General features: G+C 36.5%; 1 protein-coding gene across 1 annotated transcript in view; it reads right to left on the reverse strand.

The window, feature by feature from the left end:
• Positions 1–26,183, reverse strand: part of LOC116463138 (androglobin-like) — a 183,546-nt gene that overhangs the window by 5,004 nt on the left and 152,359 nt on the right. Inside the window, exons 30-34 of the mRNA XM_032146102.2 lie at positions 13,642–13,817; positions 10,848–11,024; positions 9,932–10,034; positions 7,272–7,493; positions 447–540 (exon numbers count right to left, since the gene is read on the reverse strand). Coding sequence (XP_032001993.1) covers positions 447–540; positions 7,272–7,493; positions 9,932–10,034; positions 10,848–11,024; positions 13,642–13,817 — 772 coding nt within the window. The remainder of the gene's footprint in view (positions 1–446; positions 541–7,271; positions 7,494–9,931; positions 10,035–10,847; positions 11,025–13,641; positions 13,818–26,183) is intronic.

Consider the following 26,183-nt stretch of genomic DNA (forward strand, 5'->3'; position numbering starts at 1 on the left):
ACAAAAAAAAAAAAAAAAAAAAAAAAAAAAAAAAAAAAAAAGAAAAAATAAATGCTTGTTTTCTAGATATGCTATGCTCCATTTATTGAGTCACTGATATTTTAGGAAAATATTTTGGAGAATATCAGTAAATTTGGATTCACCACTTGATGAGGCGATTATGAAACTTGTGTTCAAAACTATGAGAATATCTTGTAGGTTTTCCTTTTGAATTTATGCAGATAGTAATTTTGATGTTTTCAAACTTATAAATATGCTTAATATATTTCTATCTAATTATTAAAAATTGAATCTAAATAATGCAGCAGGTGTGATAGAAATTTTTTGTAGCTCATCTCACCTTAATCAGGCCTCAAATTACTTAAATGTTTTCTGTAAAGATTTATTTTAATAATCGATTTAACAAAACACAGTTGTCTGCATCAATCATGTTTATGAAAACTTACCGAACATATTGACTTAAATCCATAAATTCTAGTGCTTTTTGAATAAGTCGTGGAGATGTTTCCAGAATTGTTGATCGTGTATGAGGTCCTGTTTCTTTAAAAAAAAAAAAGAGAAAAAAAAAAAAACCACAAGAAAAAACCTAGGCTTTAAAAAATAATGACTAACCAAATGACTATATCTCATTGTAATTGAAAATAGTTTCTGTTGAAAAACAACCATTCATTGGACTTGTCTTATATAATGTTAATATATAATTATATGCTTATATTTTGTTTATCCTCTAGCTGGTGTTACCATGCTTTTAGTTAAATGTGAAGGAGATGACAAAAATGAAAAATTAAAAAAATGCTATTCTAATCACAGTTAAAGGGAAGAGGATTAGTCTCCATTAATAAGAACAAGTCTTAAGTTACAAAATTTCATTACAAACAAGTTAAATAGCCCAGTATTTAATGAGATTGGGCTTTGCCTGAATGCTACACTAAGTACTACCTTGCTTGGGATATAAATAGATTTCTTACATATTTATACTGAAATACTGAAAACGGTATTTTACCTTCAATAAACTTGTAGTCCAGTGGAGTAGGCAATATATAAAAGATAAACACTGAAAATCAAATTAGCAGCAGCTTTTTAATCCATAGACCAGTAGCGAGCCCACAAGAACAGATTTAAAAGACTTGAGTCTAGGATATTAACTTTTCAGCATTTCCAGACCACTGATTTCTTTTTAAAAAAACGAAAGTATAATTTACATACAAAAAATTCAACCATTTTGAGGTTCTAATTCAATACTTAGTAAATTTACCAAATTGTGTGACCATCAACAAAATTCAGTTTTAAAACATTTTCATCATCCAAATAAGATCTCTCTTGTGTCCTATAATAGTCACTTTGTGTTCTCACCACAAACTCCGTGCAATCATTAATCTACTTATGTCTCTACAGATTTGTCTTTCCTGGATATTTTATGTAAGTAGGAGTGGATTGCTGGGTCATATGGTAAAATTCTTCAACTTTCAAAGAAAGTGTCAAACCATGGTGTTTTGATCATTATTTTTAACTTTATGACCAATTTTGAAATTACATAGTAAAAATTTCCCCGCTTGGTTCCTTTTTTTTTTTAGTTTATTTTTAAGAGCAGTTTTAGGGCCAGGTGCAGTGGCTCACGCCTATAATCCCAACACTTTGGGATTAACCTTTTTAACATACACAACCAGTTCTGTCTACCCAGCCAAGGCATATTCTTCTTATGTGGAACTTCAACCTATATCTGCCTCCCTACCAACTGGACAGGCACCTGCACCTTAGTCTTCCTAATTCCCAACATTAACATTGCCCCTGGAAATCAGACCCTACCAGTGCCCCTCAAAGCTCAAATCTGTCAGTACAGGGCCATACAACTAATACCCCTACGTATAGGGTTAGGAATGGCCACTGCCACAGGAACCAGAATAGCCAGTTTATCTACTTCATTATCCTACTACTACACACTCTCAAAGGATTTCTCAGACAGTTTGCAAGAAATAACAAAATCTATCCTTACTCTACAATCCCAAACAGACTCTTTGGCAGCAGTGACTCTCCAAAACCACCGAGGCCTAGATCTCCTCACTGCTGAGAAAGAAGGACTTTGCACCACCTTAGGGGAAGAGTGTTGCTTTTACACTAACCAGTCAGGGATAATACAAGACGCTGCCCGGCATTTACAGGAAAAGGCTTCTGAAATCAGACAACACCTTTCAAACTCTTATACCAACTTCTGGAGTTGGGTGACATGGCTTCTCCCCTTTCTATTTCCCATGACAGCCATCTTGCTATTACTCGCCTTTGGGCCCTGTATTTTTAACCTCCTTGTCAAATTTATTTCCTCCAGGATCAAGGCCATCAAGCTACAGATGGTCTTACAAATGGAACCCCAAATGAGCTTGACTCACAACTTCTACCAAGAACCCCTGGACCAACCCACTGGCCCTTTGACTGGCCTAGAGAGCTCCTCTCTGGAGGACACTACAACTGCAGGGCCCCTTCTTTGCCCCCATCCAGCAGGAAGTAGCTAGTGATCATCACCCCATTCCCAACAGCAGTTGGGGTGTCCTGTTTAGTGGGGGGATTGAGAGGTGAAGCCAGATTGACTTCCTGGGTCACGTGGGGACTTGGAGAACTTTTCTGTCTTACAAGAGGATTGTAAAATGCACCAATCAGCACTCTGTAGCTAGCAAAGGGATTGTAAAATGCACCAATCAGCACTCTGCAAAACACACCACTCAGTGCTCTGTAAAATGCACCAATCATCACGAGTCTAAAAGTAGCCAATCGTGGGGAGGATTGAAAAAAGGGCTATCTGATAGGACAGAAACAGAACATGGGAGGGGACAAATAACAGAATAAAAGCTGGCTACCCCAGCCAGAAGAGCAACCTGCTTGGGTCCCCTTCCATGCTGTGGAAGCTTTGTTCTTTTGCTCTTCACAATAAACCTTGCTACCACTCTTTGGGTCCATGCCATCTTTAAGAGCTGTAACACTCACTGTGAAGGTCTGTGGCTTCACTCTTGAAGTCAGCGAGACCAGGAACCCACTGGAAGGAACCAACTCCAGACACAATGGGGTGCAAACATTAAAATGATGATAAATGTTTTCAAGTGTTTGAGAAATGTCTTGAAGACATTCTGTGCTTGGAGATAGGCTGCTTGGTCTAGGTCCTCCTTTCCTGCTGACTTTTATCTTTCCTCCCTGTTCTTATTTCTTCTCTCTATGCAAAAGTATACCCGTTCACAACTACCTAGACTTTATTGCAAATGTCCAAAGACTCTGATGGCCAAAGGTGTGAAGAAATTAGGAGCAGATGAGCTGAAACTGGGGCATGAGCTTCCATGCCTTACAACACTGGTCTGGGACTCTGGGTGTAAAAAAAAAAAAAAAAAAAGTCTGTGCTGTGACTGCTCCTGGGCTGGTGTAAAATGATGAATCATGATTATAGTCAATTTTCTCAATTTAAAGATTACCTTATTAGTTTCAGAGCACAGTGCAGACTGCATGGGTGGAGGTTGGTGCAGCCTTGGAGAAAACATTGATGAAAAAAATTGAAGGTGACATAAATAAATAGAAAAAATCCTGTGTTCATAGACTGGAAGAATTAATGTTAAAATGTCCATACCACTCAAAGCAATCCACAAATTCAATGCAATCCCTACCAAAATTCTAATGTCGTTCTTCAGTGACGTAGACAAAAAGATTCCTAAAATTCGTATGGAACCCCAAAAGGCACCATATATTCAAAGCCATCTGGACCAAAAATAATGAGGGAGGCATCACCAGACTTCAAAACATATTACAAAGCTATACTAATCAAAACAACATGGTACTGGCATAAAAACATCAACATAATTGAATAGAGGCTGAGTATGGTGGCTCGCACCTGTCATCTTAGCACTTTGGGATGCCAAGGTGGGAGGATAGCTTGAGCCCAGGAATTCAAGAACAGCCTGGGCAATATGGTAAGACTGCATCTCTACAAAAAAAAAAAAAAAAAAAAAAAAAAGCAAGGTGCAGTGGCACGTGCCTGTAGTCTCAGCTACTTAGGAAGCTGAGGTGGAGAATTGCTCGAGCCCAGGAGGTTGAGGCTGCAGTGAGCTGTTATTGTGCCACTGAACTCCAGTTCGGGTGACCGAGCAAGGCCCTGTCTCAAAATAAAAACTAAACTGAAAACAAGTGGAACAGAACACACAATGGGAAAGGGAAATCTCTTCAATAAATGGTGTTTGGAAAACCTGATATTCACATACAAAATAAATAAAACGGACCCTTATGTAAGAATCAGCTTAGGCGGCCAGAGTGGCTCATGCCTGTAAACCCAGAACTTTAGGAGGCTGAGGCTGGAGGATTCCTTGAGCCCAGAAGTTTGAGACTAGCCTGGGCAACATAGTGAGACCTCATCTCTATAAAAAAAAATTCACCAGAAATGGTGGCACACGCTTATAGTCTCAGCTACTCAGGAGGCTGAGGTAGGCAGATCACTTGAGTCTGGGAGGTTGAGGCTGCAGCGAGCCATGATTGAGCCACTGTACTCCAACCTCTCTAAAAATAAAACAAAAACCAAAAATGATCAACTAAAATAGATTAAAAACTTAAACATACGTCCAGAAAATATAAAACTATTAGAAGAAAAACAGGAGAAACAGTCCATGATATTAGTGTGGGCAATATTTTCTTTGAATATGATCCTAAGAGCACAAAAACAAAAGTAAAAATAGACAAGTGGGACTGTACCAAACTAAAAACCTTTGCTGTGCAAATGAAACAATGAAAAGTGATGAGTCAACCCATGGGTTGAGATAAAATATTTGCAAACCATACATTGGATAAGAGGCTAATATTCAATACATACAAGGAACTTAAGCTACTCAATAATAAGAGAGCAAATAACTAGATTAAAAAATGAGTAAAGAACCTGAATAGATATTACTCAAAAGAAGAGACACAAATGACCCACACACATGTAAAAAGATGATTAACATCTCCAGTCATCAGAAAAATGCACATTAAAACCACAATGAGATACTACCTCATACCTGTTACATTGGCTATTATAAAAAAAGATGAGAGATAACAAGCATTGTTGAGAGTGTGGATAAAAGGGAACTCAGGTACACATTGGTGGTACTGGGAATTATTACAAGCCATTTGAAACACCAGTATGGAAGTTATTCAAAAAACTAAAAGTAGAATTACCACATGATCCAGCAACACTGCCTGTGGGTATATACCCAAAGGAATTAAAATAAGCACGTGAAAGAGGTGTCTGTACTTGTGTGTGCATTACGTTATTCACAACAGCCAATATATGGAAAGGACCAAAGTACCCATCAATAGAGGAATGGATTTTTTAAAATGTGGTATGTAGACACAATGGACTACTCTTCAGCCTTAAACAAAAAATTCTGTCATTTGCAACATTATGGACAAACCTGAAGGACAAGATGCTAAGTAAAAAAGCCAGCCACAGAGAGACAAATGCGGCATGATCTCATTTATATATGGAATCTAAAAATGTTGAACTTGTAGATGTAGATATTAGGATGGTGGTTACCAGAGGCTGGGGGGTCATAGTGTAGTGGACAAGGAAAGGGAAAATGTTGGTCAAAGGGTACAGTTAGCTTCAGTTAGCTAGGAGGAATAGGTTCTGGTGTACTATTGCACAGCTTGGTGAACACAGCTAACAATGTACTGGACATTTCAAAATAGCTAAAAGGGTGGATATTAAATGATCTCACTCCAAGGAAATAATAAGTATTTGAGGTAATGAATATATTTCTTAGCCTGATTTGATCATTCCATAACCTATACACGTATCAAAACATCCCATTGTACCCCATAAATATATATAATTATTTGTTAATTAAAAATTCAAAAAGGATTACTTAGCACATAAGTAAATAATTTTATATCAGAATTTAAGTTGCATTGTTTTGGCTACATTTTTCTATTTTATAGATCTTTAACTAAGGATGGGGAAAAGTTTGTGTTCAGTTTGAGATCACAATATATGGAGACCAAAGAGCTGGGTTTAAGTCCAAGTTCTACCCAAACTGCATCAGTTTCCTGCCCTTGGGTGAGTTATTTGCCAATTCTGTCGTTTTAGAAGTGGAGATAGCAATATATGCTTTCTCTAATTCCTGGAATCTCAAGTAAGAGTGGAAAAATTACTCTACAAATTAAATATTAATATTAAATGAAATGTGTTCTAATGAGTTTTACTGCTACCATCATGTGAGCTATTACCTATTGAATGGGCATGTACTTTCAAAATATTGGTTTAAAAAATATCAGAAGCTCTTGTTAGTATAGTAAAAGATTCCTTTTAATTTTGGAATTTTCCTGTCAGTATGGAAATCACTTAAGGACATGCTTTAGCTTTAAACACTTCTTAATTTAAAAATTCTCGGAATTGTTTAGCAATTCTGAGAAAAGAACCATTGTTGGCTTTTCTGAGAATGCTTCTAAGATTTCTTTCTTTGCTGCCTGGGTTCAAAACAAGTAGAAAAATAGAGAGTAAGATCATACTATTGATCCAGGTTTAATTGGAGGATGTAGCTTGATGTGAGAGACAAACGGGCCATGATCACCTGAAGCTGACTGACTGTTCCAGCACAGTCTAGGTAGTGCTCACACCTGAGGGAGAAGCAGTGCTGCCATGGGCAGCCTCATGCATTCTCTCCAAATGCATTAAAAGGACATCTAGTTTCCTTTAAGACAGAAGGAGTTGAGGAGTTGCTTAGGAATTCATAGAAACCAGGAGTGTGGAAAGGCATTTTCCTTTGATCAGGGATTTAGTTCAGTTTAGTGAACAGATCTGAATCCATATAGAAATGAATCAAGTCAGGGTGACTTGTGCACCACTGAAAATTGCTCTTTTTCAACATTTAAGAAACGACATTCTTAAAATTTGCTGTGAAAGGTAAAAAGGAAATCTATCATGTATACTACAGATAACACAAAAAAATCTGTGTTTAACGACAAGTGTATGTGTGAATGCTGGCATTTTATTTCTAGCATTTGTAGACACAGAAAACCTATACACAGAAAAAATATACCTGCAAATCTGGGGAGGGGGGGGTCTATTGCCCACTTTTATCTTTTGGTTAATATTTAGTAATCAGGTCCTTGAGCAAATTCCCAACTCTGTTAAGTAAAATGAATATATATTGGAAAGACATCGCTTCTACTTTTATAGCCCTAGCCATCACTTATGTTTAAGTTAAAATCCTTTCCACAATTTTTATTTGAAAATACATGTTTATCTTACCAGTGACAGCAATACTTACGAATGTTTTCCTTCCGCGTGCTCTGCTCGCGCTCTTCCTTCCCTGGTGAAGACGCTCCTCCACTTTCGCTGCTCGTGGATTTTGCCACATCCCTCAAGCCTTTGGTCAATTGCCACTTCTTCCACGCCACACTCCCTGATCCTGTTTGTGTCATCTCTTTGCTCTCTGAACCTGCAGAATTCTTTGAGTTTGGCTCTTTTACACCACGTGCAGCTGTTTCTACTACAACATGACACGTGCATTACTGAAAAAGCTTGCATTCCATGAAATCACATGCAAAAAGTAACAGGGCTTGATGATGGGAGCACAGATTTAGAGCAGATGACTCAAAACCTCTATAACTTCTAACCAGAGCACTAGCAAAAGTAATGACTGTCACCCTAGAAGGCTGACCCAGGCAGGAAGTGTGTCTGAAAACTGCCTCCATATATTAAAATGTCACATAAAAATAGAGGCTTTTAGAAGTTGGGACAGCATAAATGGAAATGGGATATTTGAATTATTGGGGGTGTCGTGAAGGTCGGCCCTAGAGGAAGTACAACTAGCCCTATGCTGACAATGCTTCATAATAGATAGGGTGTTCCTCTCTGCAGGGGGATCCCTGTATGCAGACATTTATTTAAAATTGTCTTAAAATAGAGCTGAACAGAGCTCTTTCTTGTAATGTCATAAAGCTGGGAAGTTTTTTCTTGATACTCTGAGTCTATTCAGTGTTCCGGATCCCTAGCTTAGGAAAAACTATGTAAAACCTACCATAATTTCCTCGTTATATAGAGACATTATTTTCCTATTTATCAATTGCAGGTGACCAAATTCATGTTATGTTCTGCATTGAATGAAGGGTGGCAATAGGAAAGTACTTAAGAGCATGAAGAAATGTTGAAATAAGAGGCAGATATTCGGTAGTCAAAAGTTGATTCCCTAAAAATATTATTAAAGTTGATGTATCCCTAGAGCAAGACTGATAGAGAAAAAAAAAAAGGTAAAAAGGAAACTTATTCCAGTAAGTTGAACCTACATAAAATAGACAAACTTCTTATAAAATGCAGCCTACTATTCCAGGCACAGTAAGAAATAAAATAACTAAATAGTGAGACATACGGGGTACATATGAGTCTAAATTGGAATTCAAGAATAGGCAAAATTATTTGATGGTGATGGGGGTCAACTAGTTGTTACCTTGAGGGAGAAAATGACTTGGAAACAAACGAGGAGGACTTTAGTATTTGGTGTTTCCAATCTTGATCTAAACAGTGGCTACTGAGTATTCACATGTGAAAATTAATCGAGCTGTACAGTTACAATTTGTGGCTTTTATTGTGTGTGTGTTCTATGACAGGGTCAGGGTCTCTGAGCCCTGTTCTCCACTAGGCCTTGTCCTTGGCCTGCTGACCCTAGTTTTAGTAAAAAATCCTGCTAAGTCAGTTTATCCAGAATCCTTCCCCACTTGATATGAAATCAAGTTCCTCTTTCCTGACCCTTGACATCTAACCAAGTTCCTCTTAGTAATTTACCATCTACTCCCTCACCTGGACTGTTGGTTGTAACTCCCCACTTATTCCTTGTTGTATCTACAGTTGAATTCAATTTTTCTCCCCTACTTCAGTAGTCTGGAATAAAGTCTTTTAGTCATTTTTAATGTATTCAGTGTAATATTTTATACACATACATTAAAACAAAATATAAAAAATAATCTATAGCCTAAAGGACAAGAACTGAATCCTATTCACCTTTGTTTTCCTAGCATTACATTAGATTCTATTAGAGGAGTGAGTACTTGAGTTAGAAATATTTCAAATCCCAGCTTCATCACTTTTGAGATGGATGACTTAGGAAGAATAAGGTGGCTCTCTGAGCTTTGGTCTCTTTATCTCTAAGATGAGTAGAGTGAGTAATACATACCTCATAGTTGCTATAGGTTAAAGTGAGATAATGTAAAATGCTTTGCCTATCCCAGGATAACAGAATTAGGATGGTATTTGCTATTCACACTGTTCATATGAAAAGTTAAGAGATTATTTTTATAACAATTATTGAATTGCATTCCTGAATATATAAAAATGGAAAAGCATGATTTGGGATGTGAACGCCTTCTGCCTCCATGGACACCTCAGTGTGGCAATAGATGTAATCGGTCAAGTAGCTGTGAGAAGACACTGGCATTATGAAGGGCCTGTCTGCAGGCCAATTCTGTCTCTGGCTCTGAACTTAGAATATTACTGAGGGTCTCTGGTGCCTGTGTCCTTATTGATAAACTGGAATAATATTATAATATATACTTGGGTTGATGTATGACTTCTTTTTGTTATTGTTTATTATTATTAGAAAGGGTACCAGACTTATAGTAGTAGACCTACCTTCAAGTTTTATACTGCTACTTTCTAACTAGGTTGCATCATTCTTTCTGGTTTTATCATTTGTTAAATGGAGAAAATCACATCTCCTTGCACAGTGTGTGTGAGGGGGGAGATGTGTGAAAGTGATTTGAAAATTGAAGCACTATTCATATAGTTATCTGAAATTGTGCGACTTTTTATAATCCTCAAGAAACGAGATTCTGAAATGTCTCCTTTTCACCAAGCACAACCCGCTGATTATGTTTTTAAGAAGTGCAAGTCACAGCTCCGTGCTCTGAGGCAGCTAGGGTAGGATTCACTCACCTTCTTCCTTTGGTTTAGTTTGGCTTTCAGATATAGGCAGACTCTCAGCATCAGATGTTTTCTTAATGAACCCGCTAAGGTAATGCAAACGAGCCTGAGAAGCCTAAAGAACAAACATGAGCAGCTTTTTAAAAGCTCTTGAAAAGCCACAACCAGTACAGGTAATACATATTAATGGTATTCTATCGAAAACGCAACAGGAAAATGTGAATTAAATAGGGCAGTCTAAATGAAGCAGACCAGCTCTTCTTCATTATCAGATAAACTCAAATTCTGAATCATCCATGATTTTGAGTTATTTTTGAGAATAGATGAAGAAGCAGCCCTAAAAAGAATACGTTTCTGGGCGTACTATCTTAGATGCAGTGGTTCCTGAATCTTTTTCATCTGCCCAATAACCCTGAATTGTCACATGAAGCACTTACATGGTAATAGTGTCACTATGGCAATCACTCTTACAGGAACTAGGTCAGAGACTCTCTAGGGTCTCTAGACGCTAGAGACTAGGTGTGTATATTCCACAAGGGGGCAGCACATGGTTTTTAATCCATCTAAGGCTGCGCAAAGTGTAGTAAAGCACATACTAAATATTTGAACGCTTTCTTACTTGGGGGTGTTAAGAGCAGACGTGCAGATAGCCAGGGCTATGTGAAAGAATGAGGTAACCCATAGTGTGGGCCTATAATTGGTACCACCATGTGCTTTGTTTTTGCAAGTCCTTTGGGTAATCAGGAGGGTAACATTTTACAATGTGTCCAAAGGTGGTCCTAACGTAGTTATTCAATGCCTGTCTGATAAAATTTCAGATACCATTACTAAAGGACAGGCTATATGGTTTTTACCAGCATGGCCATTTTTTTCAGAGCATGCCTAAGGAGGAAAAGTAAAAGATGACAGCTTTTCGAAGTCAGGTGACCTTGATTGCTCTTCCTGGCTCAGTTGTCTCCCAGGCTTGTTTCATGGCTCGGATTTCATCTGCCCGTTCTGTATCCTTTTTCACTTCAAATAATTCTGATTCATTGTGTTCAGTGACCAACCTCAAAATCCAGTAGGGTTTATTTGGGTCTTCTTGTTGAGGGTGAACAGTGGATATCTGATAAAATAAAATAAAAACCTTTGGGTTGCATGCTTTCCTCCTTTCAAAAGGGTCTAGATTTTACCATATGATACATAATTTCACTATCAGGTATTTACTAGAGATAAATGCAAACATATATTCACAAAAGACTTGTACAAAAATGTTCATTGCAGTCTTATTCATAATACACACAAAAAACCAACATATGTCTATCAATCGAGGAATGGATAAACAAATTGTCATATAGTCATATAATTGGGCTCTGCTTAATATTAAAAAGTAATAAACTACTGATATACACCACAGACAGATATTATACTTTGATAAAGAAGTCGAGCACAAAAGGATACATTGTCTTGTATGTCATTAGTATGAAATTCCAGAGCAATTTAGGCAAAACTAATCTATGGTGTTACCAGGAGATGAGGTGTGAGAATTAGAAAATTGAATGCAAAGAAGTTTGAGATAATTCCCGAGTTTATGGAAATAATCTATAATTTATATCTTGATGGGGCATGGATTACATGGTGAATACATTGATCAAAACTCACTGAATGTTATAACTGATTTGTGCATTTCATGTATGCAAATTTTACTTAAAACTGTACACATTAAATTATAAATTATAATTATGTTCACTCATAGCATCTCTTCACAAAAATGAGAGCAGGATAATTGATCATTTCCAGGTCTGTATATACTCGCTATATATTCATTATGAAAATTAACAATATTTTACTGTCTCATGGGATCACCTGCATGTATCATAGGCTGGAAGACAATTTTTACGTAGGTGAGGCTCATAGGTGGCAACTGGGTACGAAAAGAGGATTGAAACTAATGTGGTTACATAGCACTTTACATAAGGTCGAGGCTATATCAATTATCACTGATAAATAATACAGTTGGGAAGAGTGGATTGATATCACTGAATACGGTTTCCACCTGCAGTTTGGTTTTAGTGTTACCAAGTGACCTTGCTTTCTACAATACTTCCCTAATATTCTGATGAGAATTGACTTTCACAATGGGAAATTATTTTATTTTCTCCTTTTAACACAGGGTATAGGCCAGGCGCGGTGGCTCACGCTTGTAATCCCAGCACTTTGGGAGGCCGAGGCGGGCGGATCACGAGGTCAGGAGATCGAGACCACAGTGAAACCCCGTCTCTACTAAAAATACAAAAAATTAGCCGGGCGTGGTGGTGGGCGCCTGTAGTCCCAGCTACTCGGAGAGGCTGAGGCAGGAGAATGGCGTGAACCCGGGAGGCGGAGCAAAAAAAAGTATATTAGCTTTTATTTTTTAAACTGCTTAATACATGAATTTATCAGACTTTTCTGGGATCAAATTTTGATCAGGAAAGGAAGCACTGTGAAAGTACTAAGGGAGGTCTTGTAGGAATCTATGGATTGGGTTAATCTTATTTACTTCTAAGGGTAGACTTCAGCTAAGAAATGAAATCTTTGAAATCTATAGGAACCATTCCTGGAGTCTGAAACAAGTCATCATCTCTTCTTACTTGCTAATTTTCCTTTATTTTCTATTTTCCTAATGGTACTGACATCCTACTTAGCTATTCCTGCTGGAAACCTGAGAGATATCCTTTGTTCCTTCTTGTTCCTGAACACCCACTTTGGATTAATAACTGCACCCCACCTTTTGTTTTCTAGATAGTTCTCGATCTGTCCCAACCTTACTTTCTTTTTTCCTGTTCCTGACACACTTTGCACTCTTTTGCTTAGATTACTGAAGTATTTTCTTGAATTCTCTTCCTCTCCAGTCTTTCCTCCTTTAAGTGCACACCCTTAAAAGCCACGAGGGTATCTGAAATGTAAATCTGATCATGTTAATGTGCTTCTTAAATATCCCAAGTTCCAGTCCTGCTTAACCTAGGCATAAAATGGTGGGAAGATTTTGTACTCATAGGTATTTTGTTTAGAGTGCACTGTTTTTAGGTAACTTGAAAATCTTTAGGCCTGTGCTTGCACTCCTCAGGTTTGCCATCCACATCCTCTTCCTCACCCCTAATCATTGCAGTTTTCTAACTGACCCTGAGGGAGCTTAGACTCATAACCTCTGGACTGTATATACAGTCCCAGCCTTCCAATGACGCTTTAAGGCCCTTTTCTAGCTGACCCTTACTGATCCCTCCAGCCTCATCTCTCATACTTTAATACTTCAAAAAACCAGATCGAGTTTTCACCTCATCATGTCTTTGCTTATTAACTCGGTTCAGAACTCAGTTCCTCCTGGAAGGGGCTGTATTAGAACCTATCCTTTCTACCACTGCACATACAACACTCAACATTATAATTCTCAGTTTACCTTCAGTCTCCTCCATTATTAGACTGAATTCTTTTAGGGTTAGTACTGAGTCATATTTATCTTAGAAACGCAAGTGCCATGAATAGTGTTCTACATACTAAAGGTTTAATTGATGGTTTTTGATATTGAACTAGAAAAGGGAGCTTGAGGAAGGTATCCAAGGAATGTCCTCGAGGTATCTAGATGGTTTCTGGAATCGGGGGAAAAGAATGTTTCACAGTTTTGTCCTCAGATGAGATCAGCAAGTAGGAATCCAATGAACCTAAAATCATTAAGTGACTGAAATAAAAAAAAATTCCACACCCACCTGAGGCTCAAAGCGAGGTGCTTGTTTTTCTTTGGCTGTCTTTTCTTTCTCAGAAGACTTTTCTTTGCCTTTCCTTGTTATTTTGGAAGTTACTGAAGATTTATGTCCCTCACTACTAATAGTGTGGGAGTCTGGGCTTCCTAAGGTAATTAACTCCTCGTGTCTTTCACCATAAGCTAGAGAGACAGAAAAATAAAAACTGGTGAGTCATAACAATAAAATGGTTTCACAGGGGACAAGGGACTCAACTCAGGGAAATATGGTTAAGCTAATAGATTTGTTTTTTTTAATCACACAGATTTTTATAAAGGCCTGTTTGACTCGTTTTCATAAAATCTATATATAATTCATATTACCAAACACTCACCATTGATGTGGATGAACCCGTGGGCTTTGGTACATTTATAAGACTGTGTAACCATCACCACTATACAATTTATTTCCAATATAGATGCCATTTATTTCATTTATTGCATAATTGTGTTGGCTAGTACTTGTAATACAATATTGAACTCATTTACTTCTGCTGTAATCTTTATTATTCCCTTACTTCTGATTGGTTTAGACACAGTTATCTCTTCTTTTTCTAGTTTTCTAGTTTTTTAAGATGGAACATAAGTTATTGATTTGTGATCTTACGTCTTTGTAATACAAGCATTTGTAGCTATATATTTCCCTCAACACTACTTTTACTGCATCCTCGGTTTTTTTTTAAATTCATTTCTAAGAATTTCTTAATTTCTCTTGTGATTTCTTCTCTGATCCATTGGTTAAGAGAGTATGTTGTCTAATTTTCACGTATTTGTGAAATTCTCCAATTTCTTTATTTTTTCTTTTGAGATGGAGTCTTACTCTGTCACCCAGGCTGGAGTGCAGTGGCACGATCTCGGCTCACTGCAAGCTCTACCGCCCGGGTTCACACCATTCTCCTGCCTCAGCCTCCCAAGTAGCTGGGACTACAGGTGCCTGCCACCACGCCTGGCTAATTTTTTTTTTTTTTTTTGTATTTTTAGTAGAGATGGGGTTTCACCATGTTAGCCAGGATGGTCTTGATCTCCTGAGCTCATGATCCGCCCGCCTCGGCCTCCTGAAGTGCTGGGATTACAGGCATGAGCCACTGCACCTGGCCTCCAATTTATTTCTTATTGCTTCTACTTCCTTTCAATTGTGACCTGAAAACATTTGTATAATTTCCATAGTTTTATTTAGACTTGTTTTATTGATTTATATATGGTCTATATTGCAGAATGTTCCACACGCCCTTGAGAAGAATGTGTATTCTGCTGTTGTTGTGTGGAGTATTCTATAGGTATCTGTTAGGTCAAATTGGTTTACAGGGTTGTTCAAGCCTTCTGTTTCCTTGCTAATTTTCTGTTTAGTTTGTCTACTCATTATTAAAATTGGGGTATTAAACTTTCCAATGATTATTGTTGAATTGTCTATTTCTTCTTTCAATTCTGTCAGTTTTTGCTTCATGTATTTTGAATTCTGTTAGGTTTATGTATGTTTATAATTGCTCTATTTCTTGATGAAGTACCCTTTTACCATTTTAAAGTATCCTTTTTTGTCTCTATTAACATTTTTTCATCTTAGACCCTATTTTGTCTGGTATTAGTATAGCCACTCCAAGTCTCTTTTGGTTATTCTTTTTATGGTATTGTTTTTTCCATATTTTTGCTCTCAAACTATTTGTATTTTTGAAACTGAAGTATGTTGTTTACAGAGAGCATAGAACTAGGTCTTGTGTTTGTTAGCCATTCAGCCATTCTCTGCCTTTTAACCTCAGAGTTTACTTAACTTACATTTAAAATAATTATTAATGATAAGATTTATGTCTGCCTTTTTATTATTTCTTATACACTATACCTTGGTTTTTTAATTTCTCAATTCCTCCACTACTGTTTACTGCTGTACCATTTTAATTCCCTTGTTTTTTGTTTGTTTGTATAGATTTTTGAGTTAGTTTCTTAGTGGTTGCTGGGGATTATAATTAAAATCTTAATTTATAACCATCTAGTTTGAATTAATACTAATTTAATTTCAATAGTATACAAAAACTTTGTTCACATATTTCTGTCCCCCTTTATGTTATCACAAATTTCATCTTTATACGTATGTATATGTATAAAGCCCATCAACACAGACTTATGATCATTGCTTTAAGCTGTTTTAAATCAGGAGAATACAAAGAGTGATAAGCAAAAAAAATACATTTATATTGACTTTCATATTTATGTAGTTTTGCTGGTGCACTTTATTTCTTTATGTAGCTTCAAGTTACTGCCTAGTGTCTTTTTTATTTTTTATTTTTATTTTTTTAGCTGGAAGACTTTCCTGTAGTACTTTTGTAGGGCAGGTTTGTTTTCAAAGCAAACTGCTATGGTTTGTCTTCAAAATAAAATTGAAAAATATTTTCAGTTGTTTTTCTGGGATATCTTAATTTCTCCTTTATTTTTGAATGACAGCTTTTCTGGGTAGAAAATTCTTGGTTGATAATTTTCTTTGCAGTTCTTTGAATATGTCTTCCCGCTGGCTTCTGGTCTCCCTAGATGTTGATGTAAAAATTTGCTGTTAATATTATTGAGAATCCCTTGTATGTGATGAGCCACTTCTCCCTTTCTGCTTTTAAGAGAGTTTAATTATGAGATGTCTAGCTCTGGGTCTCTTTGAATTTGTCCCACATGGAGTTTAACTTCTTGAATGTGCCAATTAATGTTTCTCATCAAATCTGGACATTTTCAGCCATTATTAGTTCAAATAGCCTTTCTGTCACTTTCTCTTTTCCTTCTCCCTCTGGAGTTCCCATTATGTACATGCCGGTATGTGTGATGGTGTTCCACAAGTCTCTGAAGGTCTCTTCCTTTTTCTTCATTCTATATCCTCAGATGGCATAATCTCCAGACTACCATTTTGTGGAGAAAGCTCTGCACAATCAGTAGTTTTGATTCAGCTTTGTAAGTGGAGTCTTCCAGGAAATCATCAAACAAGTCAAATAATGATAAGTCTTTGGGAATAAGACCTTGAAATAAATCCAACTCCATTTTACTTCTTCTGGCATCTGCCAATATGTGCCAGGAATATTGCCTGTTTTTTTTTTTTTCCCCAAAGCTACTGCTGAGCTGAGGAACGGGACAAGTTAAAATGCCATAAAGTTTCCTATTCTTACAGAAATCCAGCTGTTTTTTCCTTGAACAAACAATCCTCAGTTGCTGCAGACTTTTATAAGTTTCCAGAGTTCTGAAAAAGTTGACTGTCATAATTTTTCGCCAGGTTTTTCATTGCTTTTATGGAGTTACTAATTTTTGGAGTTCTTACCCTGCCATTTTCACTGCCATTCTCCAGGATTTATTTTCTATCCAAACCTTCTGAGGATCTGTGCATGCTGTTTTTCTGAGATAGGGTCCTGGGACAGTGGAAAAATTCATTTCGCCTGGAGACCTTGTCACAAGTGCATGAAATTACAGAGCACTCTGTGGAGGAAGGTGAGATTACATTCCAAGCAGTTCAGCTCTTGCTTGTGATGGGTAGGAAAAATGAATATTGACTGATTTAAAAGTGAGTAAAAAGTTCACAGAAAGAGAATAAGGTTGTTTAAATGAGAGGAAGGATAAGGCTTAAAATTAGAGATTTAGAAACATCATCTTAGAGAAGAAGAAAAAAAGAAATAAAAACAAAGATTTTTATAGAAAACCACATATTAAAATCAACTTTTCTCAGAAACCCAAGATAGAAAGTAGGAGAGGCCACAGAGGACACCTTTTCTCCTACATTGTTTCACATCTTTTGTCAGCCATAAACTTTGGGGTGGCAGAAACACTGCCTTCACAGAAAAGCAAACTCAGTGCTGCTTCTTTTCAGTCTCTTCTGGCCTCCCCTTCGTCCAGGTGTTGCAGTACCAGCCCTTCATCCTAACCCAAATATGAGGTAACCAGGCTTCAACCACCCTCACTGGCCACAGCTACCACTTCAGCTTCTGGTCCTAAGAAAATCCAGGTCCTAGAGCTCTCAATGCCAAAAGAGTGTGGGATTAACAGAATTTTAGAGCTCCCTTTGTGGCCCACTTTAGATAAGCCAATCTTACAAAAACTGAGCTAGAATAACTCATTGTTTTCCCTTTGTGCTGCCAGACAAGTCTGTGTCTAAATAATGCTGTGTTTGTTGTCACAAAATATCGCTGCTAATGCTGTGCTTATTGTAACACAACAATTCACAATTTTGGTGAGTGTAGAAATCATACAGATAACATGTAAAATGTACACCTTGAGGCCCACCTCTCAGATTCCAACTCTGTAGTCTGGTGAGGGGCACAGAAATCTACAGTTTAAAATGTACCTCACGTGATTCTGATACAAGCGGCCTGTAGGTTGTACTTTGAGAAACACTGCTTTAAGAAGTCTGTACAGTTTTCCCTTTTGTCAGAGAAGTGCTGCAAAGGGATGGGCTGAAGGGAAGAATGCCAATGACTTAGGATTCAAAGAAGCTGAAGGTACCCTCACAAGAGTGGTTCTCAAACTTTAGCCTGTGTCAGAATCACTTGAAGGGCTTACCATAGAACAGATTTCTGGGCACCAACCCTAAAGTTTCTGATTTGCTAGGTCTGTGATAGGGCCTCAAAATGTACATTTTTCACAAGTTTCCAGATGGTGCTGAGGCAGCTGATCCAAGGATCGCACTTTGAGAACCACTGGTTTACTTTTAGAAGAGTATAATTACCTTTCCCCAACATGAAGGACATGAGCCTTATGCTTTTTTAACCTTTTCTAACAATTAAATATGGAAGTGGTGAGGGGAAAATATTTAAATAATTTATTATTTAAAATACTATTTATTGAATCTTTACTGTGTTTCCTTCTCTTTTAAGTCTCAAGCATCCCAGCAGGGTATATTCAGAGAAGTTATATAATTTACTCAAGTCTCCCAACTGATAAGAGTTGAATCTGTATTCAAATACAAGTTCAAAGAACCTGTTAGTTCCTTTCAAAACTGGAGTCTCATGTAAGTCACCCCATTAGCAATGTAAAGTAGTAATTGTAAATAACCCATATTTATAAATTACTTGGTGCCCAGTTATTAGCTACTTTCAAATTGGGGGACAAACCACCCTACCAGACTTCAAAGGGACTGTAAGCAGTCTGTAAGAGTGGAAACTTGCCCTTCTACCAACAATCTCAGCTGCTGAGAAGTCTTGCTGTGGGGAAAATCCTTTGGCCCAATAGTCAAATGACCTGGAGGTGAATTCTGGCTCAGCCGCTAAATAGGTTAACTTTTGTAGGTTTATTACATCCTTTGAGTCTAAGTTTCCTTCTTTGTGTAATGGAGATACTAGCACCATGCCCAGAGAGCTTAAAATAATCAATATAGAGCATTTAAAATAGGATCATATCTGGTATCATACACCCACTGGGTTTTTTAAATGCTTAACAAATGTCAGCTGAAATTGAATCTCAAGCTGCCCCATGAAGCATTTCTGGGGCTTTCTTGTCTTACTACACATAGTTTTTAGTGTTTGAGTAATACATTTAGGTGTATTTGATTCCACTGAAGTTAACACATATACGCAAGTTTACATATACAAAGTACCTACTAAAATGTCAGGCACACAGCAGGTATGTGCCATCCTTCTTCTTTACATTCTTAATATACAGAATAAAATAATTTCCAAAATTTTTAAAGGCATAATTTAGGGTAACCTTTTCTCATATAAATTTTAAGTTCTTTGAAGGCCAGAACATCATTATATGCCTCATTTTAAATTCCTAATTTAATCTAGTATAATGTTGAACTAATAATATATACTCATTATCAGATTGTTTAAAGGTTTACAGGAAATATGTTATGTGTTGGGAGTACATATAGTTGTAAGATGCAAGAAAAAAACATTCTACTAATCCAAGAATTATGAAACATGTTACTTCACATTGCATATTTATGTAATCAGAAGACCGCTAAAGGAAATGACCATTGGAATAAGTTAATATACCCCTGGAAGAGAGGAGGTGCTCAGGGAGTATTTTGTTGATGAAATGAGCTCAAAAGGCCATTAGCTTTATGCCTTTAGGTCTCCTCTTACAGTATCCTCCATATATCCAGAACACACTACACAGAAATCTTCAGTGGATAATAAAACAAAAAAATTGTAAAAATTCAGTTTTTTTATGATTAAAATTCAGTGCTTAGGTTTATATATCAGAAATAAAATCTGGTTGGAATTTGAAAATTTACATATTTCTAAGCTAGAATACTTGTTTAGAACAAAGTATACATTTATCAAGTACAGTCATATTTGATAAATATAAACAGAAAAGTCTATATATATAAATAATATACATATAACATGTATTTAATAATGTTTGGTTTCCTCAAAGACCTTGAATTGGCTATATCATGCATTGTGCCAAATAAAGAACAACAGTATAATATTAATTAGAGTTAAAGGAATAGTGTTATAATACTGCTAATTGAGTGAGACTTGAAACCAAATATTTTTGAGAATGAGAGGTTTATATTTGTTTTTGCAAATAGATTACAACTTCAAAGACCCAGGCCAGCAACACAAAAATGTAACATATTGGCAAAAGGAATTTAAAATCACAACACCAGTAATTATACATGAAGGCAGGTGACATCACTAAGTACTATCTGCTCAAGGTTCTCTAGCCTTCTGTTTTCTTAAGTGACCATGAACCATCTCAGTAAGCGGTTTTTACCAAAACTTAGGTATAAAATATACTAAAGGTGGCACTGTTGCCTCATGTTAACCAGAGGCCAAGCTTTCTAAACATTCATAATAGAAATATCCTAAGTTGTACATAGCCATATTTCAGGCCTTATTCTTATCATGGGTTATAAAGACATGAATTTTTGAAAAAAAAATTATATATTGTATTTTTCATATAAATTAAATGTTGAGTTTAAATAAGTAAGTGGGTCAACATTGACTTCAGGATGAATATCAGATTTAACTTAGGTCACCAGTGTACTAATAAAAAACAACAACAGAAAACCCTTAACCAATTTCTTCTTGATATAAAATTTTATATTTTAAAAGTAAGCTGGCTGAGCATGGTGGCTCATGCCTGTAATCCCAGCAACTTGGGGAGGCCGAGGCGTTGAGATCAGCCTGGCCAACATGGTGAAACCCCATCTCTACTGAAAATACAAAAATTAGCCAGGCATGGTGGTGCATGTCTGTAATCCCAGCTACTTGGGAGGGTGAGGCATGAGAATCCCTTCAGTCCAGAAGGAGGAGGTTGCAAAAAAACCAAAGTAAGCTAAGTGGATAAATTAAAGACATTAGTAACTGAATTTTTCTATGTATGTAATTTTTTCTATGTACGGAGTAACTGATGTGCGAAATATATCACACATTTCAAATTAGAGCAGTTAGATTTTAAGTTGTATATATAATTGATACATAGCAGCTGACATATTGACATGCTTTAATCAAATTGACTAAATATAAACATGACATTAAAGACTTAATTACTCTGAATTTGAAAGCTGCTTGACTTTCAAGAAGATTGCCCAACAAAATATTCTTTCAAACAGAAAATTTTCCTACTTCATTTTAAATACAATTTAATTCTGAATTTCTTTGCTGCTTTTCAGCAACAATAAACTATATAATCCAAAGTGTAATTTAATTTTAGCAGCTGGTCATTCACACATAAAATTTTCAACTGTGATATCAGGAAATAAAACGTAATTATTTCTGAAGACTTATTTTTTCTTTGGAATACATAATAATGATAATAACATTTTGATGAGTGTTCGCTCATATTACTAATTTTGTACCATTACCCAATTCTACATATTTACATTATTGTATTTCATGAATTAAAATACTATGTTCGCTTCAGATATTAATGTTTTTATCTAGTTTTCCACTAGAATCTTAATAGTTACCCATTAATATAGGGAAAAACATAATATGGGTCATATAAATCTGATAGATGTCTTTATCAATATTACTTTTGTGTTCACTAAAGTAATATAAAGACATCGCTCAGAGACACCGTAAAGATATGAAACCAGTACTACTGTATATTATTATTTTTCTCCATTCAAAGCCCTAGACGGAGTTTAATTTCCATTAGATTCTTAGCTGTGCCAGTCGCTAGCTGTGTGACTGAGGGCAAGTTTCTTAAACTGTCTGTATCCCAGTTCCCTCATCTGTAAAATGACAACACTGTAGTAATAACACCTACCTCATAAGTTTATTGGGAAGATTAATTGGGTCAATATATGTAAAGCCCTTCTTGGACATAAATGTTAGCAGTTACTACCAGTACCATCAGTATCACCACTACCACCAGTACTATTATGACAATACAACTTGTTAGAGTATCTAAAGAGCTTACAAGATACGGTGGAAGATTCTGGGCTTTGGAGTAAATCAGACTTATGTTAGAACCTTCACTCTCCTTCCTACCTATGCAAACTTAGGCAAATTATTCATAGCATCTAAGGCTCATTTCTTCATTTGTAAAACTGGGATGGTAATAACTACTTCCCAGAGTTTTTGTGAGAATTGAGAAGAATGAATGAAAACTACTAAGTTGAGTAAGATGGACATAATAGCACTCAAACAATTATAATTAGAATAATTAAACTTCTAGGTCTCTCCAGGGTTTCTTTCTTGCTTATAAAATTAAATGTACCATATTTTTCCTGATTAAAATTGTATGTGCTCATTTAAAACTTCCCATTTATATATTTTTCATTAAAACTTGTTTTTAGATATTAAAATACAAGTGATAAAGTAAAATTACTAATAATTTCAACACCCAGAACTAATTACTTTAATTGGTATGTACAGTCTTTAATTTCTTCTCTATGTATGCCTTTTCTTCTTCTACCCATTTATGTATTTTTGAAGAGAGGTGGTAATTTAGGGTCACTAATGTCTAACGTTATGAAGTCTTAGTAATTATGAATTTCTGTGACCTAAAGTGAGAAGAAACATTTCTGAATCTTTCCTCCCCACCATTTCTGATGTGGAAGGAAACGGGAATGGCCTTGAATAGTGAGCTATGTGCAGATAGCTCTCCTTGTTGCTCTGTCCCTCATGTTGTGTTCTCTGGCAGGAATCAGTCCCTCTTTAGGCACACGTGATGCCCAGTAAGTGCTCCTGTGAGTGAAGTGAGTCCAGCACTGGCTCCTGGGTATAGCCTGAGACACATTCTGCTTCTCGCTACTTCTACTTCCAAAGCAAAGCTTTATTTCTCATGCTTGGTATTCTTCGAGACTTTCTTGTATAATGCAAACTACTTCACCCTCACTTCCTCCACACATTTCAAGGTGTCATTTCTTTTTTTTTCTAAATATCCCAAATTTACAAAATTTTACATAACACACTCAACATATAAATACTGAAACCAAATTTCTAATTATCACAGAAAATATACACAAATATTTAAATTATGTATATATTTTATATATAATAAATTTAGGCAAATATATTTCATATGATATAATATATAATATATGATAAATATATATTATATAATTACATATTAATATAGGGAAAAAACCATAATACAGCCCTCTGTCAGAGACACAAGTAAAGACATGAAACCAGTACTACTGTATATTATTTTCCCCATTCAAATGCCCTTGATGGAATTTAATTTCCATTAGAATTCTTAGCCGTGCCAGCAACCAGCTGTGTGATATATATATAATAAATATAATGTATATATTTAACTAAATTTAATAGTATTTTGAGATTTTTCTTTTGCACCATATTAGACATTAGCTTAGAGAATTGGGAGAAAGCAATTCTAGTCAATAGCATTGTACTATGTGATGCTATTTTTCCCTGAAAAGCTTAACATTTTTTCACAAATACCTCCTCCTTATGATTGCACATTTTTATGAATCTCATTTAAACATTATTCAGAAACAGGTTTTCCTTGTGAGCAAGATCTTCAATTGAATTCCGCAAGGTTGTTCTGTATTTTTCCTTTTATGATTTATGATGAGAATATTTGTTTTCTGTCATATGGATCTGGGTTTATAATTTATAATTGCTATAAACAACAGTAGCATGACTATTTTGAGCTTATTGAGACAGGTGTAGCACACTATTATAATACAGAAATCAGAATTATAAAGAGTTACAGGCAACTCATGAAAAAGCCCACACTGTCCAAAACAAAACACAAAACAAAACAAATCAAAACTGGCTGTCATTCTCTGATCCATTGAAATTCTTAATCCTCAGAAATGTAATGTAAAGTCTACCAGTCCTATAAATTATCCTTGCAGAACAAAGCGGAAATGAGAATAGCTTTGGTGAACACACAAGCTCACACAAAACTGTGCTGTTTCTTTATTCTTCCATTTCTATAATTGTGCATATTATTTACACTTAAATCTTTAGCATAAAATATTTAATTCCACTGGTATTAGGCATATACTCTATCTACTTTGCAGTAGGGGAACATAAAATTACCACATGATTTGTACCATCCATTATTTCAAACAGGGTTCTGTTAATTGACAGAGAAAAAGGAGAGAGACAATTTGGTGGGGGCCAGGGGCGGGGGCACAGTATGAGCTAAGAGATTTTGCTTTGAACCACAGGGGAAGTAGGGATAGGGTAATGGTTACTTTGAGAACAAAAGTGGCAACCTGAAGGGAAAAACATATAGAGAAAGAGAACACGGTAACATGCAAACAGAAATGAACATAAACAACTGATAGATTTTTTTTCATTCATTTTCCATTAGAACTTGGTGGGTGTGGGTGGTCAATTGCAAAATAATCAAAGGGCTCAAATTCGCAGCAGTAGATAATCCATAACACAGGGTTAGGCAACGTTAGGTGGGTCCCGGAAACCTTCACAGCTGAAGACCCAGAGAAGGGAATTGGGCCGGAAACACAGCCTCCGGGAGCAAGCTGCAAGGAAGTGATTGCCAAAGCCAACTGCCTGTGCAACCACAACAAGGGAATCAACAGGCGTATTTGGGCGTATTCAGCTTGAGACGTGGCCTGCAAGGAATTTTCAGCTTCCGTATGACGTTTACTCACAGAATAATTGTGTTCTCTTCTAGTAGGCAAGAATATGTGATCGAAGCCTTGTCTGCTATTTCAGACGTTGTCAGTGTGCTGGGCTATGGGGGTGTTGGCTTTGGGAGGGGAGGTTGAAGTAGAATGGGCAGATGTTTTGGCAAAATTCATATTCCATGACTATCCAGGGAATGTGCAAAAGTGTTTTTATGTATAACACTATGGAGCAGCAGCACAGCCACTTGTTCAAAAAACAATGTTTGAACACCCTAGTGTCTGCTCTGGCGTTATCCACATAACACACATGAACAGCAAAGAGGCGGTGACTCTGTGACTCCTGTGCTACCACCTTCTCTTCCTGTGTCTATGTGGAACATTGATAAAAGATCACAAAAGTTTCTCGTTGAGCGTGAACACAGTCTCAGAATCTTGCCCACACAGCAGGCCAGGATGCCATTAGGATTTACACATACCTGAGGTCACTGGTGTGGCATGTTCATGCATTCATTCATTAAACACTTATTGACATCTCCCACTAGTGCTAGAGATGCAATGATGAGACCGAGGAAGAACACATCCCTGCCCAATGAGAGAGGAACCTCAGGGGGGGCCGCACAGTGCGATGCCATTGGAATTTCCTCAGTGCGATGTGTTGCTATGGAAGCACACTCAATACATTTGAGTGGAAATGGGAACTCTTGGTGTCATATATTTTTATAGCTTTTCTTTGAATTTTAAGACACACTCTAGAATCTATACCTTCTAATAAAGTAAGCCTGGCAATAACAATTTTCTCTTAACTTCTATACACACAAACCTCTTTAAGCTCTTTCTTGATCAGGTCCAGGCAGATAATAGAAGCAAGCAAACACCTGAACAGAGTTGTTGGCAATTAATAAATAAGGGTAATAATAATAGGAGTAGCTTACGTGTGTCCTATCATTTACTCATTCAGCTAATATTGTGGGGTGCTTACTGTGCATATGGGATCTAACGGGATAATGCAAGGGACGAAACAGGCAAAAATGGACAAAACTCCTCATTCTTCAGGGGCTTGCATTCTAATAGAGGAATATAAATAATAGATAAAATTTACTGTTTCTTAGAGGACGAAAAGGACTAAGAGTGTATGTCTTATCATAAGTGTGTTGTATGTATACTGAAAATTCTGAATGATGACAAAGCCCACTTTGGTGGTGGCTACCATCAAGTGTTTGAACTCAGGTTAATGGGGCCCAGGAAGAAATGGAGGCTTTTACATTTTATGTTATGCCCTTTTGTGTTGCATGGGTTTATTTTATTTTAAAAATAACATGCATATATTATTTTTATGATTAGGCAATCTAGCTTAAATTTGAAAAAGAACATAAATAGAAAATACACATTCTTTCAGATTCAATTATTAGATTGCCCAATGGGATATAAAGCTGTTGGAGGTTTCCCTTTGATTCTCTTTTTTGAAAGCAACAAGCTTCCTGGCCAGGAATACTGAGAGTAGTTTAGATTTTGAAAAAATAAACCAGAGTACT

The sequence above is a fragment of the Hylobates moloch genome, unplaced genomic scaffold (assembly GCF_009828535.3).
Source record: "Hylobates moloch isolate HMO894 unplaced genomic scaffold, HMol_V3 SCAFFOLD_26, whole genome shotgun sequence".
NCBI classification, from domain to species: Eukaryota; Metazoa; Chordata; class Mammalia; order Primates; family Hylobatidae; genus Hylobates; species Hylobates moloch.